This window comes from Amblyomma mixtum, chromosome 8 (genome assembly GCF_055824585.1).
Source record: "Amblyomma mixtum isolate Tamu chromosome 8, ASM5582458v1, whole genome shotgun sequence".
NCBI lineage: Eukaryota > Metazoa > Arthropoda > Arachnida > Ixodida > Ixodidae > Amblyomma > Amblyomma mixtum.
In genome coordinates, this window is record NC_143019.1 from 437,096 (window position 1) to 462,088 (window position 24,993).

Genomic DNA, 24,993 nt, shown 5'->3' on the forward strand with positions numbered 1-24,993 from the left:
CGCGCGCCGACGAGAGAAATGCGCTCTCCTCGCGCGATGCGAGGGTCCGGGTGTTGCTGGCGGAGGTGGTCGTAGATCACCGCACGCACGTCTTCCAGGGCGAGCGGTTCGTCGCTGGGAGGAAGCTGATGTGCGGCGGTGGCGAGCTCGTCGGCTCGCTCGTTGCCGCGGATGCCGCAGTGACCGGGCACCCACTGCACGCGAATACTGCATCTGCGCTCCGCGAGGCGCTCAATGCGCTCGCGTAACGCGCACAGCAACGGGGTGCCACGGCCGGGAGTCTGCAGGCGGCTGAGGGCGGCACGGGAATCACACAGCAGAGCACACCTGGGTGGCGGCGGAGTAAGGGTGAGCACCAGGTCCAAGCCCAGGCGAAGACCCAGTAGCTCCGCCGTGGTCGAAGAGCCCAGGTAAGCCACTGTGCTGGCGGTGCAGCTGCAGGGCGGGGATGGTGGCCGCTGCGGCGAGCGAGCAGTTTTCGCTCACCACGGAGCCGTCAGTGAACACAAGCAGATGGTCACGCAGTTGCTCGTAGATGACGGCTCCAGCTAGCTGCTGCACCGCACATAGTGGTGTGCTGCGCTTTCCCGCGATGCCAACGATCTCTCGCTGTACCTCCGTCGTGAGGGGCCAGGGGGAGCAGAGGCCGTAGGGGGGCGTGGCGCGCGTCAGCTGGTCATATTCCTGCAGTGCCGCGCCCATTCTTGAGCGCGGGTAGTGACGAAGGCGCTGCAGGAGTTCCGCGCCGTCTGGTGCGCGGTGAAGGCGGTCAATGTGATGCAGCGAGCGCTGCGTGGCCTGTAGCTGCAGCGGCCACGCGCCCGCCTCGGCCAGTGTTGCCTCGCATTGCGAGTTTCCGGGTAGACCGAGGCAGGTCCGCAGCGCTTTGCGATGCTGCACCTCCAGTGCCTTCCATGATGGTTTGCGCACCGTGACGAGGGGCAGCGCGTAGAGTATCGCCCCTAAGGCTGCGGCGTTGTAGAGGCGCAGCGCAGCCTGCTGAGAAATCCCCTGGCCCCGGGCGGTGAGCTTGTGCACAGCGGCTGTAGTCCTCTTCATCTGCTGGCAGGCCCTGGTCGCCGCGGGGCGGAAGGAGAGGCGCTGGTCGATTTCCAGGCCGAGGTACCGCACGGAGCTCTTCCACGGCAGCGGCGTCCCAGCCAACGTCAGCGGCGCCAGGCGGGCGCATCTGCGAGCTCCGCAGGCCATGGCTGCAGTCTTCTCCGCGCAAAGCGCCAGGCCGAGGCCCCGCAACAGGTCGCCGATAGCGTCAAGGGACCCCTGGAGACAGTCTCTCACGCGGGAAGCCTCGCCCGGAGGTCCCAAGCACCACAGAGCGATGTCGTCCGCGTATATGGAGATGTACACGCGGTGCCGGTTGCCTGTGGGCAGACAGCCCGGCACCGCCGACATCGCCACATTGAACAGGAACGGGGACAACACCGACCCCTGCGGCACGCCTAGATCCACCGGGCGGGGCTGAGAGAGAGCCGCTCCCACGCGCACGCGAATAGTGCGTGCGTTGAGGAACCCCTGCACATAACGCAACAGACGACCGGCCACGCCCGCCTCTTCCAGCCTCGCGAGAATTACCGCACGGTGGACGTTGTCAAATGCACTCGACACGTCGAGCAGCAAGAGCAGTGCTACCTGCCGCGCGGCCACGGCGTGCTCGAGTGCGGAGACAACGTCCGCGATTGAATCTGCCGCGCAGCGCATCCCGCGAAACCCTGTCTGACGCTCGTCGAACAAGTCCGCCTCCGCGGCCTGCGCATGCAGGCGTTGGAGCGCCATATGCTCCATCAGCTTGCATGCCGCCGACGTTAGCGCCACTGGCCGGTATCCACTGCGCTCCCTGGGTGGGCGGCCTGGCTTCGGTATCGGGCAGACGACCGCTGTGCGCCACTCCTCAGGTAGCACCCCGCGTTCCCACACCAGGTTGAGCTGCCGCAGGAGGACTTGACGTTGTTCCGCGTCCAGGTTGCGCAGCATCTGGTACGTAACCCCGTCTGGCCCGGGCGATGAGCGGCGGGTGCAGTGGTGCAGCGCGTCGTTCAGTTCCGCCGCTGTGAAGAGCGCGTTGCACGGGCCGTCATCCGGGGCGGGGGAAGAGTACCTGGCGTCAAAACTGGGGCCCGATGTCGTCACTGCACTGCTCGCGGGACGCTGTGGCGCAAATCGGTCAGCGAACTGCTCAGCCAGCTGTTGGTTTGTTTAGCCGCTCGAGATGGCGAGAGCGGCCAGGGGCGGAGGGTTCGCCTGAGGTGTAGTGATGCGCCGCAGGGTGGTGAAGAGCCGCCGCGAGCTGCGATCCTTCTCCATCGTGTTGCAGAGAGAAGCCCACTGCCGTCGATAGAGCTTGTTGGAGTGACGCCTTGCCGCTGCATCCAGCCGATTGTAGACTGTCCAGTCTTCTGGCTTGTCCGTCCGTCGCGCCCTGCGCTCCGCCTTGTCCCTTTTGTCGCGCAGATCGAGCGGCTTATTGTCGGGTGTTGGCTGACCTGCCCGCACCTCTGCGCGACGCGTGGCTGCGAGGGCACTCCGGACAAGACTGGTGAAGTAATCGGCGCCGGACGCAGCGGCGGTGTCCACCTCTTGGCGGAAGCGGCCCCAATTCACGATTGCGTACGTACGCATGGGGCGCGCCTCTTTAGCAGTGGGCTCTATGGTGATGGAGAAGTGATCCGAGCCCCAGAGTGATGGTGCACGACGCCAGGTCGCCTCGATGCCGCTGGACGCGAACCCAACGTCGATGCAGGAGCCTGACGATCCACGCCGTCGGAAGGTGGGCTGGCCAGCGTTGAGGGGAATGGTACGCGGCGCTAATTTTTTTTCTCTATCACTCCCCGATTTGTTTAAACACGACATTTAATTTCGATTTAAATTTGGTAAATCGGCCGCACAGGACAATAATTCGAAGTTTATAAGAATGCTTGGAACGTGAAGATCGAGTTCTCGCGGTAAAAAGACGAGTTCAGATTACTCTTTAGTGCACTTTTAATGCCTCCCGCTTAAGCGATCGTCTGCTTCCTTTCGTTTGTACTCGGATCAGTGTTTTTTTGCATTGAAAAGCATATCGCCCACAGTTAAGCTTCATCTTAGGCCATGGCCTCTCCGATAGGCAAAAGGGATTTCCAGAAGCAAAGTCCGGTTCGACGTCAACGAACTCATGGATGACATCGGGTTGTCCTTCTACCGGGCTCGCCGCGCCGATGACCTCACCCAGAGCATTCAGCGCCTCCTCAGCACTGCCATCGCCTTCATGCCGTATCCGAACGTAAGTAGGCCCCTTATACTCATCGACTAGCCCTAGTAGACCCCCCGAAGACCGCCAGTGTCTGCACCTTTAAGAGACGCAGGACTCATGCATAGCATTTAAAAAAATCGAAACTGTTTTCACTGAGGCTAAGAAAAAAAGATCAGTGAAAACTATTTCTCACTCGTCACCGCACCGCTAGATTTTTTTTCCCTAGCTTCATTAACACCAAAAATATCTTCGATTGAAAATTACATTCCTCTCTACATCTCATGGCCTAGCAGATGCAGACCGCCTCACATCGAGCTCCCTCTCATCTGCCCCAACTGGCTGGAATTTTTGCCTATCGCCCCAAAATATGTTCTACATCGTTCCCGGCAAGTTCGCAGCTTTCACCCAACACTAATACTTACGGAATCAGACCTTTTTTCACCACGGAGCGCTCTTTTGAAAGTATGAAGCAGCAGACGCCACGGTAAGCCTATCACCGACGGCGCGTCCGCCACGCCACAACCTATGCAGGTGATGGAACTCGCCGAAGACGGCGTTGAGCCGGTCACGTTTCCAGCCTCACCACAAGCCTTGCCTACTCCTGCATTGCTGCCCAAGATGACTCCACTTCAAGACGTTGATGACCCTACCCCATTCACCACGGTTATGCACGGCCGTAGAACCCGCAAGCTTCCCGAGCCACCCCGCCATCGACACACGCTCATCTCAATTGGCTTTCATCTCCCTGCCTCACTCATAGCTGCACCGGTGAGTCATATCTTCCACCTTATCACGACTGTCGCACACCTCGCTGACCACGCACGCGCCGAAATTACTGTCCACACCCGTTTGGACCAAATGCTTATAATTCTTCGGACTAACTCCAACGACACTGCGAAACGCCTTCTCGGCGTTTCATCAGTCTCCAGCGTCTCAGCGGTCTTCGGCGGCTCATCGGGCCCCGGCGTCTCATCGCTTCCTAGCTCCACTACTCACCATCTAACCCCGTACGAACTCACCCCCGCAAACTCAGCCCGCGGAATATTCCGGATCGACCGCAGCGGGCTCACCCACTCCCAACTCCTGGCTGGCATCTCTTCCCGGACCCACACTATTATCGGTGTACGAATGATGGGATCCACAAACACTGTCCTGGTTACGTTTGAAGGCCGCACCGTCCCACGAACTATCTACTTCGAACAAATAGCGTACCGCTGCTACCCACACCGTCCCCGGGCATTGTGCTGCCTTCGCTGCCTTCAGTATGGGCACAGACAGTTCCAATGCCCTTCCACCCAAGCCCTCTGTCCGACCTGTACGACCACCCTTGTACGACCTGTACGACCTGTACGACCACGCCTTCTCGGCGTTTCATCAGTCTCCAGCGTCTCAGCGGTCTTCGGCGGCTCATCGGGCCCCGGCGTCTCATCGCTTCCTAGTTCCACTACTCACCATCTAACCCCGTACGAACTCACCCCCGCAAACTCAGCCCGCGGAATATTCCGGATCGACCGCAGCGGGCTCACCCACTCCCAACTCCTGGCTGGCATCTCTTCCCGGACCCACACTATTATCGGTGTACGAATGATGGGATCCACAAACACTGTCCTGGTTACGTTTGAAGGCCGCACCGTCCCACGAACTATCTACTTCGAACAAATAGCGTACCGCTGCTACCCACACCGTCCCCGGGCATTGTGCTGCCTTCGCTGCCTTCAGTATGGGCACAGACAGTTCCAATGCCCTTCCACCCAAGCCCTCTGTCCGACCTGTACGACCACCCTTGTCCACCCGAACGCTACCCATCCCTGTGCGCCCTGGTGCTTGCACTGCCAAAAGGACCACGTTACCTTCGCCGACACCTGCCTGGTCCGCAAGCAGCAAGATCAAGCCCGAGCACAGCCCTCTACAAAGGCGAAACCCCGTGACCCACCACCAAGCCATCTGTCGGGCAACAGCCCTGAAACCCCCGCAACCACTCCAAACCACTCCCCTGGCAGGCATCTTCCCTTCACCATTCACACTGCCACCACCAAGACCTATGCAGATATCCTGCAAGGACCTCCACGGCCACCAGCACAATGCTCCCTGACGCCCAACACTGCCGCACCAAGCCGACTCCAAGAACCTACTTCCACCCGGAGCCCATCCTCCAGTACGGATGCCGCCAGCGTCCTGAGCCAAGAACCACCAGCCTCGCGACAGCATTCAGGTGGGCCACTTCCCACTCCCTCAACTCCCCAACCCGCACCAGCACACTCCGTTACCCCCCCCCCCCCCCCCCCCCACAACAACACATTGTACGCAGGAACCGGTTTGCGATGGACGGGTTAACAAATCGCCGAGGCTCTCGCTGTGCTTTCGGGACCCAGAGATGGCGTCCACTATGACGTCAGTGAAAACTATGTATACGGCTTGCCTCAGTGTGTCTTCTTCGTGTATAAACAATAGAGCTTAACCAAAACGCCTAACCACAAGCGAATTCTGAGCGTAGCCAGGCAGCAGTTGCTTTCGCAACACATCCAGGTTTAACCAGAGCTAAACAACTGCAATTTTTTTTCATGGATTCGCTCACTGTCAGCGACGCTGGATTTTCTGCGACACAAGCTCCTTGAAGCTATCGCGTTAAAGCGCTGAAGGAGACACGCAGCTACACAGGAAGAAATGCTGTTATTTTTTCTGTGGCTGTTCAAATTCACCTTTGCCTTTACACTGCCCTATTGCGCAGCTCTTGCTCCACAAGGGTCCCGGGTACAAGTCCAGAGGCGTGGAGACCGTGCTCCGCAAGCACCACTCAGGGGCGGAAAAGGTCGAAGACAAGGCGGGCATCGTCGTCTACCGGCTGACCGGCAGCTCCGACGCGCTGTCCACTCTGATGCGGGACCTCTTCGCCGACCTGGAAGACTCCAAGGCTAGACTGGGCGTTGCCAAGATGGGCGTCATAGTCACCACACTAGAGGACATCCTGGAAGGGTGCGTTAGAGCAATGCCACCTAGGTTACTAGGTGGTATCAGTTAGAGCCGTAACTACATTCCCACCTTCTTCTAGCTCGGACCTCAAAGGAGTGCGTCCAATAATTATAGAGCGAGAAGACTGGTTTGGTTTGGTTTATGGGGTTTAACGTCCCAAAGCGACTAAGGCTATGGAGACGACGTAGTGGAGGGCTCCGGAAATTTCGACCACCTGGGGTTCTTTAACGTGCACTGACATCGCACAGTACACGGGCCTCTATAATTTCTCCTCCAAAGAAATTCAACCGCCGCGGCCGGGATTGAACCCTCGTCTTTTGGGTCAGCAGCCGAGCACCATAACCACTGAGCCACCGCGGCGGCAAGACTGAAACGACGTTTGAATTGTGGGTTGCAAATTTGCAGAAAAAAGGCTATGAGTGCTAGCTTGTGCGAGGCGGAATTCAGCTGTTGCAATTGGCTTCGAAAGCCCCTGCCCACTGCTCGCTGTCTCGGCTCTGCTGTTCCAGGAGGCGCGCAGCCTTACGGTGTTTAAGCGCAGAAAGGTACAGCGTTAGTAGGAAATTGACGTAGCTAATAAAATATAGTGTATTCTTTCTCTGTCCGGTCTATTCACACAGTATACTAAAAAAACTCTACATTATCTCCTTACGGAATGTGCCTTCATGTTGTGTCATTGATTGCTGCACTCATAGGGGTGCTTACTGACAGTGCCAATTGTGTAACTGCTGCGCTGGGTACTCAAAGCACTGTCTGATAGTATTCAGTGTAAAATACTTGAAACAGCTTGTAAATGCTATGCCTAATGCCGAGTTTCGGTTTGACTTGGCAGACTATGCGGGACATGCAAATTTGATAACAGATAAACAATGACTGTTTAGGTAACAGAAAGAATTCCGTTGGGGTGCGCGAGTGGAAGAGAATCTAGTGGGGAGATGGTTTTGGGAAGTTTTCTGGAATAGCCTGGCCTCAGCATCGAACAGCGCTTGTTGGACACCGGTGGGAGGGGCCATTCTCTTGAAGCCGACGTAACCTAACATTACGACGCTTACAGAAATTTCTTCAGTTTATAGAGTGCCCATAGACTTTTGCAAATGAAGTCTACAGACTGTCTATTGACAACCTATACTTATGTGACCATACACATTTAGTATACTTTTTTCTATAAGCCGTCTTTACACTGCAAATATACAAAAGGAAATATCTACGGGAAGGCAATAGTTTATAAGAAGTCTATTAGAAAGTCTATAGACGATTTTAAAAGCGGATGATGAAGATACGTGATGGCCGTCATATTCTCTCCTTCACAGCATCCACGAACAACACTCACTTGGGCGCTCCAAACGCGTCGCCAACAAGCGTCTCAGCTCCTCTGCTCTTACGGTCAAAGAGGCCGTTTCTCGCTTGAAGTCTGACAAGAGCAGCCTGGAGTCGCGGTTAGAGCCTGAGAAGCCACGTCCAGGTGAGAGAAAATGTTCGACGCAAAACCACGCACTGTCGATGATTTGCAAAGATGTTCATATATGTTATTGCAGGGCATCGTAAGTGTGGCCAAACATTAATTAGGCTAGCCATGGTAAAACTTTGCTCGCCCAAGCATTCCCGTCATGAATTAAGCGCTCTTTAATAAGTTCTCACGTACGGTGGCGCCCCTTTTCCCTCCTGGAAATTCAGAGACCTGCATGAAGCTTTCAGAACATAGCTGCTTCTCTGAAGGAACTGTGAGGACGGATAAGGGTTAGCCTGTATCAGCAGAGTACGAAATTTTTACGGAGACTACGTCCATTTAAATCAGATATTTTATAAGGTAGAAAAGACGAAAGAGTTAAAGCAGACTTTGGAGCTGGATTACATCACCATTCACTTCTAAACGATGACCACAGAGTCATTTTTGGTCTTGACATCGGAAGTTCGAATCTAGTGGCGGGATAAGAAGAAAGGTTTTGTTTTATATACAGTTCTGAATGAATGAATTTTGCTGGTAAACAATTCTTTGCGTAGCCACAGGAGCCAGAGAATCTATTCTTGATAGGAACAAAAATTGGATGGAGCTTTCCTCAGAGTCCCTTCCCGGGACCAGCACGAGCGGGGCGCATGATAAGCTTGCGGGAATCCGCTCTTGGGCGTGACGTCATCGTCGTCTTTCTCCCGTACATTGCGCGGCTGCAACATTTGGACGCAGTACTGGGCGGCGGCGACATTAGGGACGCCTTGCGAGCTCTGCGACACCGGACCGTCTTCGTGGAAGTCTCGACCAGGTCGAGTCTGCAGAGTCTGTTCCACAAGAGGTTCCTGCACTGGAAGCGCGCGTCTGTTCAACGCACCCTCCGTTGGCTGCTTCCCACGGGCCTGTTGCTCTTGGGCGGATACTGCGAGAGATCCATGTTGTACGGCACCCCCAGGCATGACGCGACACTCACCTACGGCGTCCACAACATCGTCGCCGGCGCCGTCGGATTCTGTGGTGCCAAGGGCGGACGCTTCCAGGTGAGCGTTGCAGATGATCATCCAGAAACTCTTGATAGCACGAAGTGGCCAATGTGCAAGAGGGAAGCCTCAGTCCGCCCAACCGGTCCTTGGACTGGTCCCCTGTTTTTGGGAGTAATAAAAGAGATCACCACCACCTCAGTCCGCCAGCCAACGTTCCGACAGGTGGACCTGTCTTCGTTGGGGCCCAAGAGAGGACTAGTCCTCAACGTTTTCTAGCCGACTCACGCTTACCTCCGGCACATTCATTACACACCCTCTGCCCCTACTTTACCGTATACTCTCAGGAGCTGTCACCGCACCTAGATTTCAGACCTCGGCATTTTACTCCATCTCTGCAGTAAACCGACGAGCACAACTCGGCGGACTGCATAAGCGGGCTCTCTCTCACGCATTCACAAGCCAACCACATGGGCCTGTACCCTGTCTCATTATACAGAACCGGACACAAATAGACCAGCACGATAAACCATACGAGTGTACATGACATATCCAGGGCCCGCTTGCACAAAACTCTTTAGTCCAGACTTACTCTAATCTCCAGGCTCAATAGAAATTCAGTGCAGTCTTAACCTTCCCTAGCAGTTAAGTCGCTTGCACGAAAGGAACTAGACTGGAACAAGACAGGAAATCAAGATTTGAATAAGGCTGGAACCAAGGCTGCATTCTGAGCAGCCTTATAAATTGGATTGAACTGCTTTCTTTTCATGAGAGCATCACCTGTTTTCAATGAAGTGCAGAGAAAAAAGCTTTTACATTGGCATCACTGCTGGTCGTGCATGCTTACGGTGTTTATTGATGACGCGTGCCAAGGACCAGATTCATGGGGTGGTTACGCCATAGGTAAAGTCTGCCTTCAGAAAATGGGCTCCGGGATTTTTTGATGGACACTTATTTAATCTGCGCCATGCATGCTTACTGCTGGAGAAGAACCGAAACTGGGCGAGTTGGTGCAGCTTACTGCTGGCTCGCGAAAAACGATGGTTGAAATCTACATCGAGGTGTCGTGTATCGGAGGTTGTGACCGAGTAACTGGTGCGCGCACAAGAACAGTGTTATTTCCAGTGCAACCTTCGGCAAGGCGGTTCGTATCGCAAAGCAAAAGTCGTCACAAGCACAGAGCCACATGTTCCTCTTACGTCGTCTCTGCAGCAATTCATGGCCCAGAGCATGTGTCCAGTGCTAGAGGAGAATGGCGTGCGGTTGGAGACCATCGACCTAACTAATGTTGCTCCCCAGCTGCTCTCCATGGCGGACAGGGACGTCTACAGCTACGTTTTGCGCTACCAGATTGGCGCGGTATCGAGTGAATCGGCGTCCGTGTACGTAAGACGTTCTTTCTGGACAGAGAAAACATTTATATATGGCGTGATAGATGTCTTAATTAGTATAACTTGTACCTGCTAACCATGCAGCGCGTGCTGGCCTGCCACCGACGTATACAGTGCCGTTCTCATTTAAAGGAAACACTTAATTTGTACTATAGGAAATATCTCTGCATTTTTACACTGATTCGTTGTAAGATCTCCTCATGCGACTCTGTGAGCGAACATGTATTAAAAAAAATTCAAGGGGGGCACTTTGATGACCTAAAGTGCGATGAGGCGAAAGCCTTTAGCGCGGTGTCGCTGCTTGTGTCGCTGATGTGTGGTTAAGATGTTAAGTACAGAATTGTTTGTGACCCTTAAATGCTGGAGACACTGGAGGGCGTTTGGGAGGCATCCGTATGATTTATTTATTTATTTATTTATTTATTTATTTATTTATTTATTTATTTATTTATTTATTTATTTATTTATTTATTTATTTATTTATTTATTTATTTATTTATTTATTTATTTATTTATTTATTTATTTATTTATTTATTCATTTATTTCTACCTCAAAGGCCCCATTGAAGGGGTATTACATGAGGAGGTGGAATACTCAGCCGAATATTTCTTCGATGGATGATTTGAATGATGATGAGTTGGTCAGATCCACGATGGCGTTTGGCAGGTCATTCCAGTCCCTTGCTGTATGAACAAAAAATGATGACAGATGCGCAGAAGTGCGGGCAGGGGGAGGACAGGCGGCCTTCGTGTGGTTTTTGCCTCCTTCTGCTGACAATCTTCTGTCGACAACGATGAGGCATTAAAGGTTTTCGCCTTAATAAATATTACTGACCTGTACCTGATCTGAAGTCTTCGCTTTATTCAGTGCTGAAATAACGTTCCTGTTCTCCCTCTAAGTGTGAGCCTTACTGTGGGTACAAAATACTTGGAGCTTAGTATATATGGTTCACTGACAATGCAGGATCACACTTTGGTTCAACGGACAGAACCCGCACTCGGCGTTGCTGGCCTTGAACCTTCTGCACACGGCACTCCTGCGCAACCTGACCGGACACAAGACCGCCGCCGTCACGAATGCCCCGGACACCTTTCAGGCACGATGCCACGAACGCAGTCAAAGACGAATGCGAAAGTGATTGAGTAGCATGGGCCGTATTACACGAACTACCTAGTTGTGTAGCGCTCGTGTTATATAGGCAGCCTTCCTATCTTATGCGAAGTTTTTACGATATTTATTCATTTGTGGATACCGTAAGCCTTGCCTTGGCAAGGACAAAACGGAGATAAAAGCATGCGCACGCACTATTATACGTTATATGTAAAATACATGAACTGTCACTACATGTGACCTCAATAATACGCGACTTCGATATTTCCTCTTGATATATAATACACTATCAGATAGTACAGGTATAAATAGCATTAAGCAGGGAAATTGCGACACTTGATAAGAGCGATAAGTCCGCAAAAATAATACTCCGGCTCATACGCTCCATTATTTAAAGGTATTCAGCGCACTTTAGTCGTTTGGTTTCTGCTTTGGCTAGGGTGGATGAATTAATTTTAAACAATGCAGCCTTTATTTTGAATTGTGCAAGTGCTGTCGTTGTTGTTTTTTTCATTTCTGAGATGTAGCATTTCAGCTGGTCTCTCTGGAGTTTTTCTTGATTTGAAAATAAACTTTTTCTCTGCATTGCCCTGTTCTGCACCAAAGCTGAGTTTAGCTAAACTTAAGCCAGCTGGAACATGATTTCATACTATGTGATAAATGAAGTATACAATTGCTATTTGCTGTAGACTGTGCACATCGTCAAAAAGTTTAGGAAAGTTAAAGATCATACATCACACATGATTTGCACACCAAATAGCGGGTAACAGGAAATATGCCTCGTCCTGAATACACTAACAAACTTTCGTAAGAAATGTATCAATAATCTCCACATCCACACATTTACTCGCAAACCACTTGCACTGTTTATTAACCAAATGAAAAAAGGAAACTTAAGTGTGTCACAAAGGGATACAAATGATCCGACACATTATTGGTGAGTTAATCCTGGACGGCAGTTTACGCTCGTCTAGTAATAATAGTGGTAGTAACAATCAATCAACATCCCGACTGTCGGTCTTGGTGCTGATGCACTAATAACAAGGCAGCCAAACCAAAGAAACACAAAAAGCACTAACTGCGTCTATATGGCGCGTGCACGAAAAGGCGATGTCACTATATAACAGCCGTTCTGAGAAAAGTAATAGGCGTTGTGGCGGTGGGGATGGGGGATGGTAGTGTTTGATTAAAAAAAAACAAGGAAGAAAAGAATGTTGCCGGCCGCTGCAGTTGCTATTTAACATCTTAAGCACACGAGCTGCAGCCGGCGAAGGTGAAAGAGAAAGCGAGAGGATAGCGAGTAGTAGTGTAAAGGGGAGCAATAGCAAGAAAGGACGGGGGACAGAAAGGGACACATCACAGCACACAACACACCACAACACAACACAACACACCACAAAACAAAACGCAACACAACACAACACAAAACAAAACGCAACGCAACACCACACACAACAGCACAACACAACGCAACGCAACCGCACCCTGTCTTTCCACTTTCCACTTTCGTCTGGCCACCTGATTGTGAGCAAACTGCCCACCGTGGCAGCTGGCGGTTAAATTATTGGTCGCGAGAGGTTGCTCTGCAAGAACAATATGTATCTTGCAAGCACCACCGGTGGCAGTATCTGCCATCGCAGGGCAGTGGCACATCCCCTAACCGCTTCACCACTGCTCCGGGAGTGGTATGAGGACTCCCTGGGATCTGTGAATGTATGTAAAGAATGATCAATTCCGTCTATAGGCGCATTATCTCATTACCGCTATCGCGTCATACCGGTAAGGCGGAGCGTAAGTCCGATTTCGCCGATCTTTGTCTGAAGCCTCCTTGACCTTGAAAACCGAGGCTCTAACGGAAACCGAAGTGAAAACCGAAGAGCTGGCGAACCTAATTCGCATTTTCCCTAACCACGCCAAATTGTGCAGCATTTTTTGCCCTGCTTTTCTGGGTGGGCATTTGAAGAACGCTTTGAAGGCAGGAATGAAGAAGGTTAATGGGACTTGATAAGTGTAGGTACTTACTGAGTACGGTCTGTGATGCGTTAAAGTTGATTCTGAAGATGGCGCTATAGAGATCAACCTTAGCTATGAACCAATTACCCCATACCAAAGTACTTCCTGACGCGTTCCACTTGTTTCGACAACAGTGAAGTCTCAGCCCATCATACACCTGCGTAACAGAGACGCCCCTGAAGACGTTTTTGGTCGTGATCAACGGGAGTGTGGTGACCGTGGCGTGCTTTGACGCAGGCCGAGGAGACCGCGGGCGTACTGCTGAGCTTCTTCCGCGAGTTCGAGCTGGGCGGCCCTCGGAGCCAGAATGCCGGTTACGTGGTGCACGTGGTGTTGGTGCGCGTGCTGTGCGCAGTGTTCGTGCCCACCGCGCTGTGCTACCACGCGGCCCACTTTGTGGTCGTAGTGCTGGGCGAGCGCGTGTCGGGCGCCAAGCACCAGCAGCTCATGACGGGCATAGGCGGCACCCTCTTCTGGCTGGGCCACCTCCTCTTCGACGGCTGCCGCGGAGTGCTGCACGCGTTCGCCTTCACCGCTGCCACAGCTTCCTTCCGCCCCTTCCTCAGCTGGATCTTCATCCGTGAGCCGCAACTTAGTTTTCACAGCGAGAGCTGTTATTTGCACGTTAGGCGAAATCGCGTTGTCGTCGTCGTCGTCCGCGCCCTCCTCATCTTTCTCCTCTCCTTCCTGCTCTCTCTCTTACGCCCTTTTCGCTCACTGGGCTTCTAGTGCAGGACACCCGCCTTATATGGATGTATACGCGAACATGCATGGCTGCGGTTGATGTACACGTGTCCTGCATCTAGCATCACACATCTTGACTATTAGTGTACACTATTACTCCAAATCTAAACATGTAATTCAGTTAACTTTAACCCTTTCCACTAACTCGAGTGCAGCGGCATAAACACTAAAGGTACTAGGAGACCCCAACCCGGAGTTAAGAAACGACCGTACTGGCACCAACATTCCGCGTTAACCAATCTTATGTGGTATTCCACATTACTAGATGACTAAACGTCCGGCAATTTTTTTTTGCTTGTACTTTCATTAGCTTTTATGCACTGTCGTGAAGAGCCTTTACAAGCTTCGTTTTCGCTCTTTCTTCGTTTTAGATGCCATATTTGTCGTCTTCGTGTTGTATACTTTCGTGGCCATCAGTTTGGCCTACTTGTTCTCATTTTGGTTCGACAACGCATCCAACGCCTTCTACACGATAGCCACCATGTACCTCGTCGGAGGTGAGTTATTCTTGTCCAAGTACCATCTAGAAACGCCACTGAGACATCCACGTCCACAAAAAAGCGTCGCATTTTCCAAAAGTTCATAACGAGAACACTGTAGTCGGTGGTTTATGTGAGACTGTGCATGCCAGAATAGTGTCCAGGCCATTTGGTTTAACGGCATGTTATGTAACGGTCCAATCGGATAGAAATCATTGAAGTTTCTTGGATTAGGGTCGAGTCCAGTCGAAAAGAACAGAATATTCTTTGTCGTCGCAACAATTTTTTGTAGTATTTTTGGCCATTAACTTTTTTTGGAGTGATGCCATTTTTTTTCTATAGTAAGGTGCTTTCCGTTTTACAGAACTACAGAAACGTACTACAGGAAAATACTATAATGCTATATAAAAATATCCCGCTATGACAGAACAAAAATCATTTTGTCGTACTTTGGGCACGATTCTGTCATTCTTTTCAAATGAGAATGAACTGAATTTAAGAGTACGCAGTCGCACAAATCAGGTGGTGATGATGACATTTTTCAATGGCGAAAGGGCAGCTTTGGCCGAAGAGCGCACAGTAGAAGGTATTTTTCTATAACGTGAGGTGGAGACCAAATACCTGTTTCTAAGCATTTTACCTGTTTCCAAGCACAGAGTCTGCAGTCATTTTGCTGCGCTGGTCCGCGCTTCAGCGCATTACACACTATCACGTAGTGGACCCAGTCTATCCTTTTTTAGTTTTTTATGACTAGGCTTCAAGGTAATACCAGACGCGCCCTTTTGAGGTTTTTTTTTCTTCCTCCACATCTTTACGAAATTGGCATAGGCGGTGGCGCCAGCTTTCTCCCTATAGGTAATGTCGAAAACTTCTATGACCACGTCGATTGCCCAGGAGTACTGGGTTCCCTGTTTTCCACTGCCACGGACCTGTACCTGTTCTCGCCGAGCGCGCAGGCCGGGATTCGGAGCCTCATAACGCTGCCTGTTCGCTGGGTGCCCACCTACCCCGTCACCAGAGGCATCGTGAGTGTGCATGTTCTGCAATGAGCGAGGATTTCTCGCCGTTTTGCTTCTTGTTCGTCGCAATCCATGGCGAAATCAGTAGTGCGCATCTAAGCGAAGAAAGACGGGGGCAAAAAGTGTTATAACTGGCACAGAGAGGCAATAATCACAACGATTGCGCGTATCATGACTGTCATCATCATCATCAGCCTGACTACGTCCATTGCAGGACAAAGGCCTCTCCCATGTCTCTCCAATTAACCCTGTCCTTTACCAGCTGCGGCCACTCTATTCCCGCAGACTTCTGAATCTCATCCGCCCACCTAACTTTCTGTAGCCCCATGATACGCTTGCCCTCTCTTGGAATCTACTCCATTACTCTTAAGGACCAGTAGTTACTTTGCATTTACATTACATGACCTGCCCAAGCCCATTCCTTCACGCGGCCCAAGCCGCGTTTGTTCCCTCACCCACCCACGTATATCTGCTGCCCGAAGAGGATACTGCATGGCAAGGTAGGCTTGGGTCCTCAGAAACATATGGACGAGCTGGCTTTGGCTGTGGGGTGTCATATATGCCGGAAAGGCTTTGGCCCCGAAGGGCATGTTTACGGGCAGAGTTTTGCTCTGAAGGTCACGTGGACAGGGCAGCGTGGTCCCTGAATCACATGTGGCCAGGGCAGGCGTGATCCATGACGGACATGGGGACAGGGCTACGGGCCCTGAAGAACATGTGGTCAGGGCAACTTGGTTCCCAAATGACCTGTAGATAGTCACTCCCTTGGCGCACGCATGTGGTCGAGATGATGTGCGTCTATCTTTGCTTGGAGGCCAAGAATCTGACTTTCTCTTTCATTCAAATTTCTTGGTGCTGATTTAAAATCGATTGAATATTTATTCAGAAAACTGCCACGGTCCTATGCCAACGAGTTAACTACTTGCAGTATAATGAGCGCTTTACAAGTTTAGTGAGGTGCCGGTCTGGTTTTGCGCACGAAATAGCATTCATAAGTTAATTGGTTTCAAACTGGATAGCTTCAGGTTGACCAGACGAGTCATTGCGTCAGTTTTTAGCTGCTAACCTAAACATGTGAATATTTCGAAATTTGTTATCTGTCTAACAACTTTGTGATCGACTGCAAGAGGTGTGGTTCTCGATCTGTTGAGGAATCACTTGTATGGAGAGCTACTGATGCATAGCAATATTTGAAGCCTTGGCCATCAGTAACAAAAAGGGCATGTAAGTTCTCCAGTGTAGCAACAATAGGATCGTTAGAAAAGAGAAACAAACAAGATTTCACTGATTACTTGGTTGTTTTTGTATTTTTCTCTTTTCTTTCTTGCGTTGTTTGCACGTGCGAAGAGGAAGAACGGAAGAAACTTTTTCTATCTGACCTGAATGAGACCGGTCACGGATAAGGACGAGAAACAGCGAGCTACTATCAACTTCTCTATTACAGCGCTTTGTCTGATGTCATTCTCCATGTAGTCTTTTTGGCCAGCATCACAAGTGGTGACTCCTGCCTCCCCGGCATATTGTCAAGGGGTTGGGGGAATGCCATTTATTTATTTATTTATTTATTTATTTATGAATACTGCGATCTTGTACATAAGACATAGCAGGTGGGAAAAATGTGTTAAGATACAAAAATACAGACGCATACGAACAAACCAGAATTGCACATAGAAAATGAGCAAAAAAATACCGCGGCAAGGTCATCAACAACAATCATTTAAAGTGCTCTTCAAACAAATGCAATGATCTCTGCCTGACAACATCATCTGTGAGGTTATTCCGGAAAAGAAGAATATTTAAAACAATTAACTCGAGAATTTAATAGCGATTTCTAGTTTGGTACCCCGAGGAATAAGCAAGGATATTAGAGGCGTCAGCTTTGAAATTATTATTAATTAACTGAAAGAAAAATTTTAAGCGACATATGTGATTTATGCAAACAAGGGAAGGGGAGTGAGGGGCTCGTTATAAATATGACAGAAGCCAACAGCCACAGAAACCAAGGGGCACACGGGATTTTTTTTAAATTTATTTATTTAATTTGTGGTGTTGATAAATTTAGAATATTACTGAATATGTTATCGCTTAATGCTAATTGATTGTTTTTTTGTTTTTTCTTCTGCTTTTCTAATCAATTAGCATTAAGAGGTCGTGGGTTCGGATCCCACCGGCGGCATGTGGTTGTTTTTTCTTCTGCTTTTCTAATCAATTAGCATTAAGCGATAACATATTCAGTAATATTCTAAATTTATCAACACCACAAATTAAATAAATAAATTAAAAAATCCCCTGTGCCCCTTGGTTTCTGTGGCTGTTGGCTTCTGTCATATGTGATTTCTGTTAGGAATAGAGGGTAAGGCGCTTTTTTTGAAGAAATTACTGACTGATGCTCGCCCGTAAGTGTTATATATAAACCTTACTGCTTTTTGGATAATAAAAGTTATTTCCTCCCTCCGCTTGGACTTTACAAAACTAAGCGCTGGATCCGCTCGAATCATGCAGCATTGACTATAGCCGCTTTAGCAGCCCTGCAGACTGCTCTCATACCACCGTCGTTCTGTAGGCAATGAGTTATTAAAGTCATAGCATTAGAAGCCTTATCGGAAAGATATGCCGTTTCAAGATAAATTCGCTGATTGGCTGGAGGGAAGTTACAACACCAGACCGGAACATTCCCATTGGCTCTTTAGCTCGAGGAAGTGGCGTCACCAAGCGGTGAATTCCCATTGGCTATAATGAAGGGACGTCACCAGACGGGAGCATTCCCATTGAATAGAAACAAGTAACGTAACTAGTGCGGAGGTGACGTCACTTCCGGTGAAGGCATCTACAGCTGCTAATTAGGTCTTCATGTGACTTTTTTTCATGTATATGTGCGGATAGATAGTTGTAGCTAGTCAGCGATGCTCGTCATGTGTCCTCTCTATGAAACCAGTTTATTGTGCTCTTCTGCTTCTTTCCTGCGGCACCTTTCATTGCTTTGCAGACCAAGCTCATCCTGCTCAGGAAGGAGAACCTCATCTGCTCAGAAGACGGCCTCTCGCTGAAGCAGTACTGCCGAGTAGACTTCGTGCGCTTCACGCAGAGGCTGGAGGAATGCTGCCCGCCGCTCAAGAACGCTCGTGCGTATTTTGCTGGCGTGCGTCATTCGTGCACGCTGTGTAATGTTACGTTTTCCCTGGTGTCAGAGCTTTAGTTGTGGCCAAACACCAACAAATATACCGAAACAGCACTTGGTCCATAACCATCCTAAGTTATACTTATTGGCGTGAGTTCAACGAGGCAGGTTGCCATAATTTATATAGCCGCAATGTTGCTGTTCCTCTTGCATTCGGTTCTTTCCTATTCGTTTCAGACCAGTTAGTCGAGTTCAGCTGTACTCAGTTCAGTCAAATCATTTGATTCCGATCTTGTAGGTCAACTGATTTGTTCAGTTGGAGATGAAGAGTCAGGTGTCAAAAGTCCTCAAAATATGGCTAATGTAGCTTCCTGTAGATTCTGTACAGCTGAACGCAGCCCTACCCACTGAGCCGGATTGTTCTATAACCTCGCGGTGCGAATAAATTATTAACACTGATCCCTGCAGATTCCGTCGACCAGCTACAGCCCTTCGGCGTGGGCCTGAATACGGGCTTTTACGAAATGTTTTCCCTGATGCTCGAGGGCGGATTCTGCTTTGTCCTGGTCAGCTTCCTCGATTCCGAGCTGTTGCAGCGCCTCTGGTCGCGTTTTGGGACCAGCGAACCCACCGCCCCAAGCAAACCGTTCCCGGACTCTTCGGATGACGAAGACGTCATGAAAGAGAGGCAGCAGGTAGAGAACATCTACAACAAGCGCGACTTCGAACAACACGGGCTGCTCGTGAGACGTTTGAGCAAGACGCACGGCTTCTTTCGACCCCGCCTCGCGATCGACAACATCAGCTTCTCAGTGCCAAACCGCGAGTGTCTCGGCTTCGTTGGCGTCCTGGGAACCGGCAAGTCTACCCTGCTCGGCGTTCTCGGCGGCGAGTTGTTCCCGACGTCCGGGGACGCCTACATGGGTCCCATGTCCCTCACCCTCCACTACCGACAGTGGCTACGCAACGTCGGCTATGTTCCGTTTGCCGGGGGTCTCCTGGAGGCGCTAACGGGCCGAGAGATGATCTGCCTGCTTGCCGTGCTTCGCGGAGTCCAGGACGCGCCACGGATCGCGAGGTCTCTTCTGCGCATCGTTGACCTCGCCGAACCGGATGCGGCCATCGGGTCGTACGCCGTGGGCGCCAGGATTCAGCTGTCCCTGGCCCTGGCGCTGATGGCCTTCCCCAGGCTATACCTCCTGGACCTTCCGGACTTGGACACTCAGACGCACTCGGTGGTACGACGGGTGCTGGAATCCCTTCGGCAGTTCAGCACCGTGGTATTGGCGTGCGAGCATCTTCACCACTACGAGAGCGCCTGCGACCGGATCGCCATCATTGCGGCCGGTCGCATCGAATGCATTGGCTCGGTGAAGGAACTCAGTGACAGGTACTGCCGCGGCACCACGATCACCGTGTACACGTTCCCCGACCGCAAGTCTGACCTGCAGCACCAGCGTCTTATCGTACTGGACATGGTGGACCACTTCCCGACGTGCACGCTGGTGCGATGCTACGAGGGCCTGCTGGAATTTCGAATTTTTGAGCCACTGGCCAGCCTGTGCGAGACGTTCGACCGCCTACTATTCCTCAAGTGGAAGCACAAGTTTCACTTTTTTGACGTCAGTGACACCACACTGGACCAGATATTTGCCATCCTCGGCCGCAAGCATGTTGGTCTTAAAGGCAGCGACTAAGACGACTGCTTAGCATGGCGGCCGGAATAATGGTTATCATCCCTATACATAATCGCAATGGGGGTGTTTACGAAACAGTGAAGATAGGACGATGTTTGGAAGTTTATATTTATTCATTTTCCAGATGAGCATTGGAGTTCTTTAATTGACGGCGTGCGCAATCTCCCTTTGGGTGGTCGCGCTATGTCAAAAGTTTAGAGCCCAGGGGGTTTGCTTCTAAGCCTCGCAGTGGGACTCCTGAAGCATTCGTGGCAGCCATACCCATTGGAGGAGGCAGGACCAGAAGTCTTCTTACCTTCAGCAAATTTGAAGCGCTGGAGATGCATTACGAACCAGACAGTGTGCTTCAGAAGCAAACCCCCTGGGCTCCAAACTTTTGACAAAGGCTGTACGTATATATGTCTATTAACGAGGCGTCCTTTACTGAATCCCTTAAGCGCCGAAGTTGAGGAGTGCAATGAAGAACTCTTAATTTTTTATTGACCAGCTGATCGGCTTTCGCAAAGACTACACCTATTCGCACAGTAAATTTGTTCGCTTAGACGACGCTGACAAACTGGCGTTCTGTCCTTGATCGGGTTTACAATTAGTGATGCGCCGTTTGTCAAGTCAAGTTGTTTGTTGTCAAGTTCTGTTAACACGTCTCTTGCCAGATGCCCTGCAGGTTTGAGCAAATGTGTGTAAACGGGGCGAGGGTTGCATTATCTCATGGCAGAACACAAAAGACAAAGTGAGACATGAGGCACGGTGATGCCCATACTCCTACAACCGAACGCAGCACACACCCTCAGTCGCCACAAGCGCGATGCAATGCGCGAGCGTGGCAGTGTGAAGAGCATTTCGTGAACCCAATGCGGCCCAGTGCGTTCACAGCGCGGTCCAGTGCAGTTTCAGTGCACTGAAGTTCGATTTCAGCGGTAATAAATGTGTGCCAGTGCGGCCCGGTGTCAGCCATCGCAGTGCCAGCGAAATCAAGTGTTGTCCAGTGCCACCTCAGAATCGCCAACGTGACCCAGCGAACTCTCAATGCAGCCGGAGCTCTCCTTAGTGCATCCCAGTCAAAGCCAGCGAGCTGTTATGCCCCTTAAAAGTCATTGCGCAAAACATTGTGGTATACCGCACTGCAACGCGTTCGGAGACACTTGTGTTACACACAATCACCACCGGTGGAAGCACCTGCCATCGCAGGGTCATCGCTTAACCGCTGCACCACTGCGCCCGGAGTGGTATGAGGACTCCCAGGGATCTATGAATGTAGAGAATCGCCAATTTACCACGTATGGGCTTAAGCCATGAACGCTGTCGCGGAGCTAAGTCTGATTTTACCGATCTTTGTCTGAAGCTCACTTGACGTCGAATACTAAGCCTCGAACCGAAACCGAAGCGAAACCGAAGTCGAAGTGCATCTAGTTTTCATTTCCCTAACCATGTTAAATCGTTCGTCAAATATTTCCCTGTCTTTCAGTTTAGGGCTTTCCCTTCCCTGTCTCTCTCTAGATCGACAGAGACATAACCACGAAGCACAGTATCCTAATACTTAACACGCCAGTAATTAAAGAACTGCTGTAATTGGCAGCTCTCTGCCCAGCCTATCGCGCGACGTTTCAATCTCAGAAACACGTCTTCGAAGCCAGACATGGGCACGTCTGCCAGCATGGGAACCACCCGCTGAGTAACTGCTGCATCGCCTGGTCAAAGTAGTAGTAAGGCAAAGTATGCGGTTAGCCGGGCGACTGATGCCTTCTGCCACTAACGAATGCTGGAGTCCGTGCACAAATGTGATAATCTGACGTACAGGTGGCTTGTTTAAGGCCAGCTGGTTGGCTAGTGTCGAAGGTTATACAACAGCGAAGAATAGATGCCGTTGCTTTGAGCGCAACTATGGCAAGCTTTAGACACTTACTTACGCACTGAAACCAGTGTTCTTGCTTCTCTTCTGACGTGGCGTTACTAGGGAATAAATTTTGTAACAGCGAATGTTTATTTTCATTTTGTTATGGTAGCTGTCCTCAGCGTTTGTGTCAGACACAAAGTAGTCATGCCTTGGTCACGCCAAGCTAGATGAAGCATGCGATGGCTGTAAAGGTACTGATATACTCATTTATGTAACATTAATATATCTGCATAAATAACCCTTAATTTCATTGTGTGCTCTAGATACTCCGGTGAGCTTTGAAGTGCGCTGTAGAAATCATGTACGCACTGTTTCAGGCCAGCGTACACGCGCAGTACGACCTATGGCGCCCACATATTTGTAAATAGGAAGCGATTTAAATGTTTGCTTCCCATTTCTGAAAATGTATAGTTGTCGCATGTACCTCGGCATTTTTTCCAGTCGAATTGCCCAAGGCAGCAGCTACGTCACCTCAGGGAGGAGCTTCGTGCCGAGCTCCGCGGTCTTGCATGCGTAATGACAGTTTGGACTGAAATTTTAGACATGCATATATCAGAACCCAGACGCGTTACTAAAATTGTACAAAACAGAATAGTCCTTGAATGCCACTGCGTCGACGTTATCAATATAAACATGCACGCTAACTGCAATAAATGAAAATTTGATTAATGAATTTCATTTGATCAATTTCTTCAATGTTTGCGTCTGCCTGAGCACACAAGGCATCTAAAATAATGGCTTTTGTGTACTGCTTTTGGTGTTTTTTTAAAGATCAATAAGACCTAATTTTGAACAGCGTGTACATTGCGTTCTCCTTTGCGATATAGAAAATGGTTATAAATGCGCAGTATGTATTCCCGCAAGATGTCCAAAACATATTCCCTCAAAAGTGTGAAATTTAGTGATTAATTCTCATTTTTTAAATGCGAAAGCATCTCTTGCCTTGTGGATGGCATAACTACGAGGTGTGTACTCGATAAAACGACGATGTTAAGTAAAGTAATCAAAAAATTAAAGACAGTAATTAATGAAACAGAACAGGTAATAATTAATGCAATGAAATTATAACAGGTAATTAATCTCAAAAATTTTTAACGAGCGCACGAGAATGAAACAAGCGCGAAAGAAGACACACACCACAAGTGCCCGGCTACGGCGCTTTGTGGTGTATGTCTTCTTTCTGTCCTTGTTTCATTCTCGTGCGCTCGTTAAAATTTTTGAGATGTGTAACCAACTAGCCCACCAGTTCGTCCTGAGGTAATTAATGATTGATAAAAATAGTGACAGTAAAAATAGTTGGTGATAGTAACAGTTACGAAAAACACTTGCTGTGGACTTGCCCGGCTACAGCTTCCGTGAGACGACGCTTCCTAAGAAAGGTTGGCCTGCGATGGGACGTTGCAGACGACTATCGCATGCGGACTCAAGATAATCGCTTTATCGCGAACTTTTGCCGCCTTTTATGCGAGGCTTGTTTACGCTCCTTTTTATAACTTTCTCTCCCTTTTTCATTATGCTTAATGGCAAACAGCTCGAATAAAAAAAACAGTTAATGGTAGTAGTAATAGTGATAGTGACTTCATCAACCAGTCACGTGATGGGACCCAACTAGCCACGAGATAGGAACGTGTCTAAACAAGCAGTTGTCTACGAGTTGATGACATCACAAAACTAAAAAAGGCACAAAAAATGCCTACACAATAAGTTCCGTCCTTCCTTGTTAGTTCGTTTTTGGATGCCGACATATGCGGCACTCGAAATACGTTCGCATTTCCCCTTAAAATTTTTTACCTGTTCATCGTGCACAATCCTGCCTCGTTACTCTGCAACCATTATATCAGCAGCAAATGATAATAAAACGCCTATGTTATAATACGGCGAAAGCCTTTAATGCCTCATGCTGTCGTTAGCAATCCGTGTCGGCAGCCGTGTCTGCGTCCGTGTCGGCAGCCGTGTCGCCAGCCGTGTCGACAGATGTGTCCCCGTTTTGACGGGTGTCCACCGAGATATGTGAGACAGTTACTGCGTAATTTCCTTTCGTCAAATACAATTTTTAGTTTCTTCATTACGGCCCCTCTTTCTTCTTTTACTGCCACTTCCTCCCTTCCTGTACGGTGCGGTTAAGGCGTCCACCGAGATGACTGAGAATTACAGCGCCATTTCCTTTCCTCAAAAAGCGTTGCGTTCAGAGGGTAAGGCATCGCGCCGAACGGATGGTGGCGTTCTGTGGACTCCCTGGCATCGTGTTCCTGGCAGCGCTACAACACGCTGTCGCGTTCCACTCCTAAAGGCGAAGCTTAAGCGCTATTAATTAGCAGTCAATTAGTGCTGAGTGATTGATCAGTAATTAGTCATTTAGTAATTTGTCATTACTTCGTCATCAATTATGTGTGATGTCATCCAGTGGTGACGTCACCAGTGTCACATAGGCAAAGTGATGCGGAAAACGCTTTCGCCTCTACGCACTTTAGACAGTCAAAGTGCCCCCTGAATTTAAAAAAAAAATGATGATATTTGCAGAGATCAGCGGCGCTGTACATCTGCGGTAACTGACCCTAGCAAAGCATATGACACATTTATAAACACACTTAAATTTTTGTACAATAAATGCTTCCCTTATAAAACAACTAAGAGGCCTAGTAAAGCGCGGAAGCCCTGGATAAATCGTCGTTGCTTAAATATGATTCAAAAGAAAAATAATCTTTTTAAACGGTTTCTTCGAACTAGGTCTTCCGACGACTTAGCCAAATTTAAATCATATCGCAACAAAGTAACTACATTTCTTCGAGAAACCAAGAAGGAATACATGGAAAAATTATTTACTGGTAATGTACAAAACCGAAGCGACCTCATGTGGAAAGGAATAAATAAAGTTCTAAACCG

At 49.7% G+C, this 24,993-nt stretch overlaps 2 protein-coding genes across 2 annotated transcripts in view; one reads left to right on the top strand and one right to left on the bottom strand.

The window, feature by feature from the left end:
- The window catches only part of LOC149331097 (uncharacterized), a 32,992-nt gene extending 28,195 nt beyond the window's left edge, over positions 1-4,797 (bottom strand). Inside the window, exon 1 of the mRNA XM_089555867.1 lies at positions 4,723-4,797. Within this exon, the coding sequence (XP_089411993.1) occupies positions 4,723-4,797 (75 nt within the window). The remainder of the gene's footprint in view (positions 1-4,722) is intronic.
- Positions 4,798-4,986: 189 nt separating this feature from the next.
- On the top strand, positions 4,987-20,216 carry LOC149331098 (phospholipid-transporting ATPase ABCA1-like). The gene is made up of 11 exons (XM_089555868.1): positions 4,987-5,067; positions 5,976-6,220; positions 7,528-7,679; positions 8,400-8,704; positions 9,857-10,026; positions 11,000-11,132; positions 13,397-13,739; positions 14,275-14,400; positions 15,277-15,407; positions 18,388-18,523; positions 18,988-20,216. Exons 1-11 carry the CDS (start codon positions 4,987-4,989, stop codon positions 20,214-20,216), a joined length of 3,051 nt encoding a protein of 1,016 aa, XP_089411994.1.
- The last annotated feature ends 4,777 nt before the right edge of the window (positions 20,217-24,993 follow it).

What these genes read in the sequence shown, in the direction of transcription:
- LOC149331098 (XM_089555868.1), top strand. Translation starts at nt 4,987, where the DNA reads ATGCCCTTCCACCCAAGCCCTCTGTCCGACCTGTACGACCACCCTTGT. An exon ending in CCAAGGGCGGACGCTTCCAG is followed by an intron (nt 8,705 to 9,856) that starts GTGAGCGTTGCA and finishes TCGTCTCTGCAG; the next exon opens with CAATTCATGGCCCAGAGCAT. An exon ending in TCGAGTGAATCGGCGTCCGT is followed by an intron (nt 10,027 to 10,999) that starts GTACGTAAGACG and finishes CTGACAATGCAG; the next exon opens with GATCACACTTTGGTTCAACG.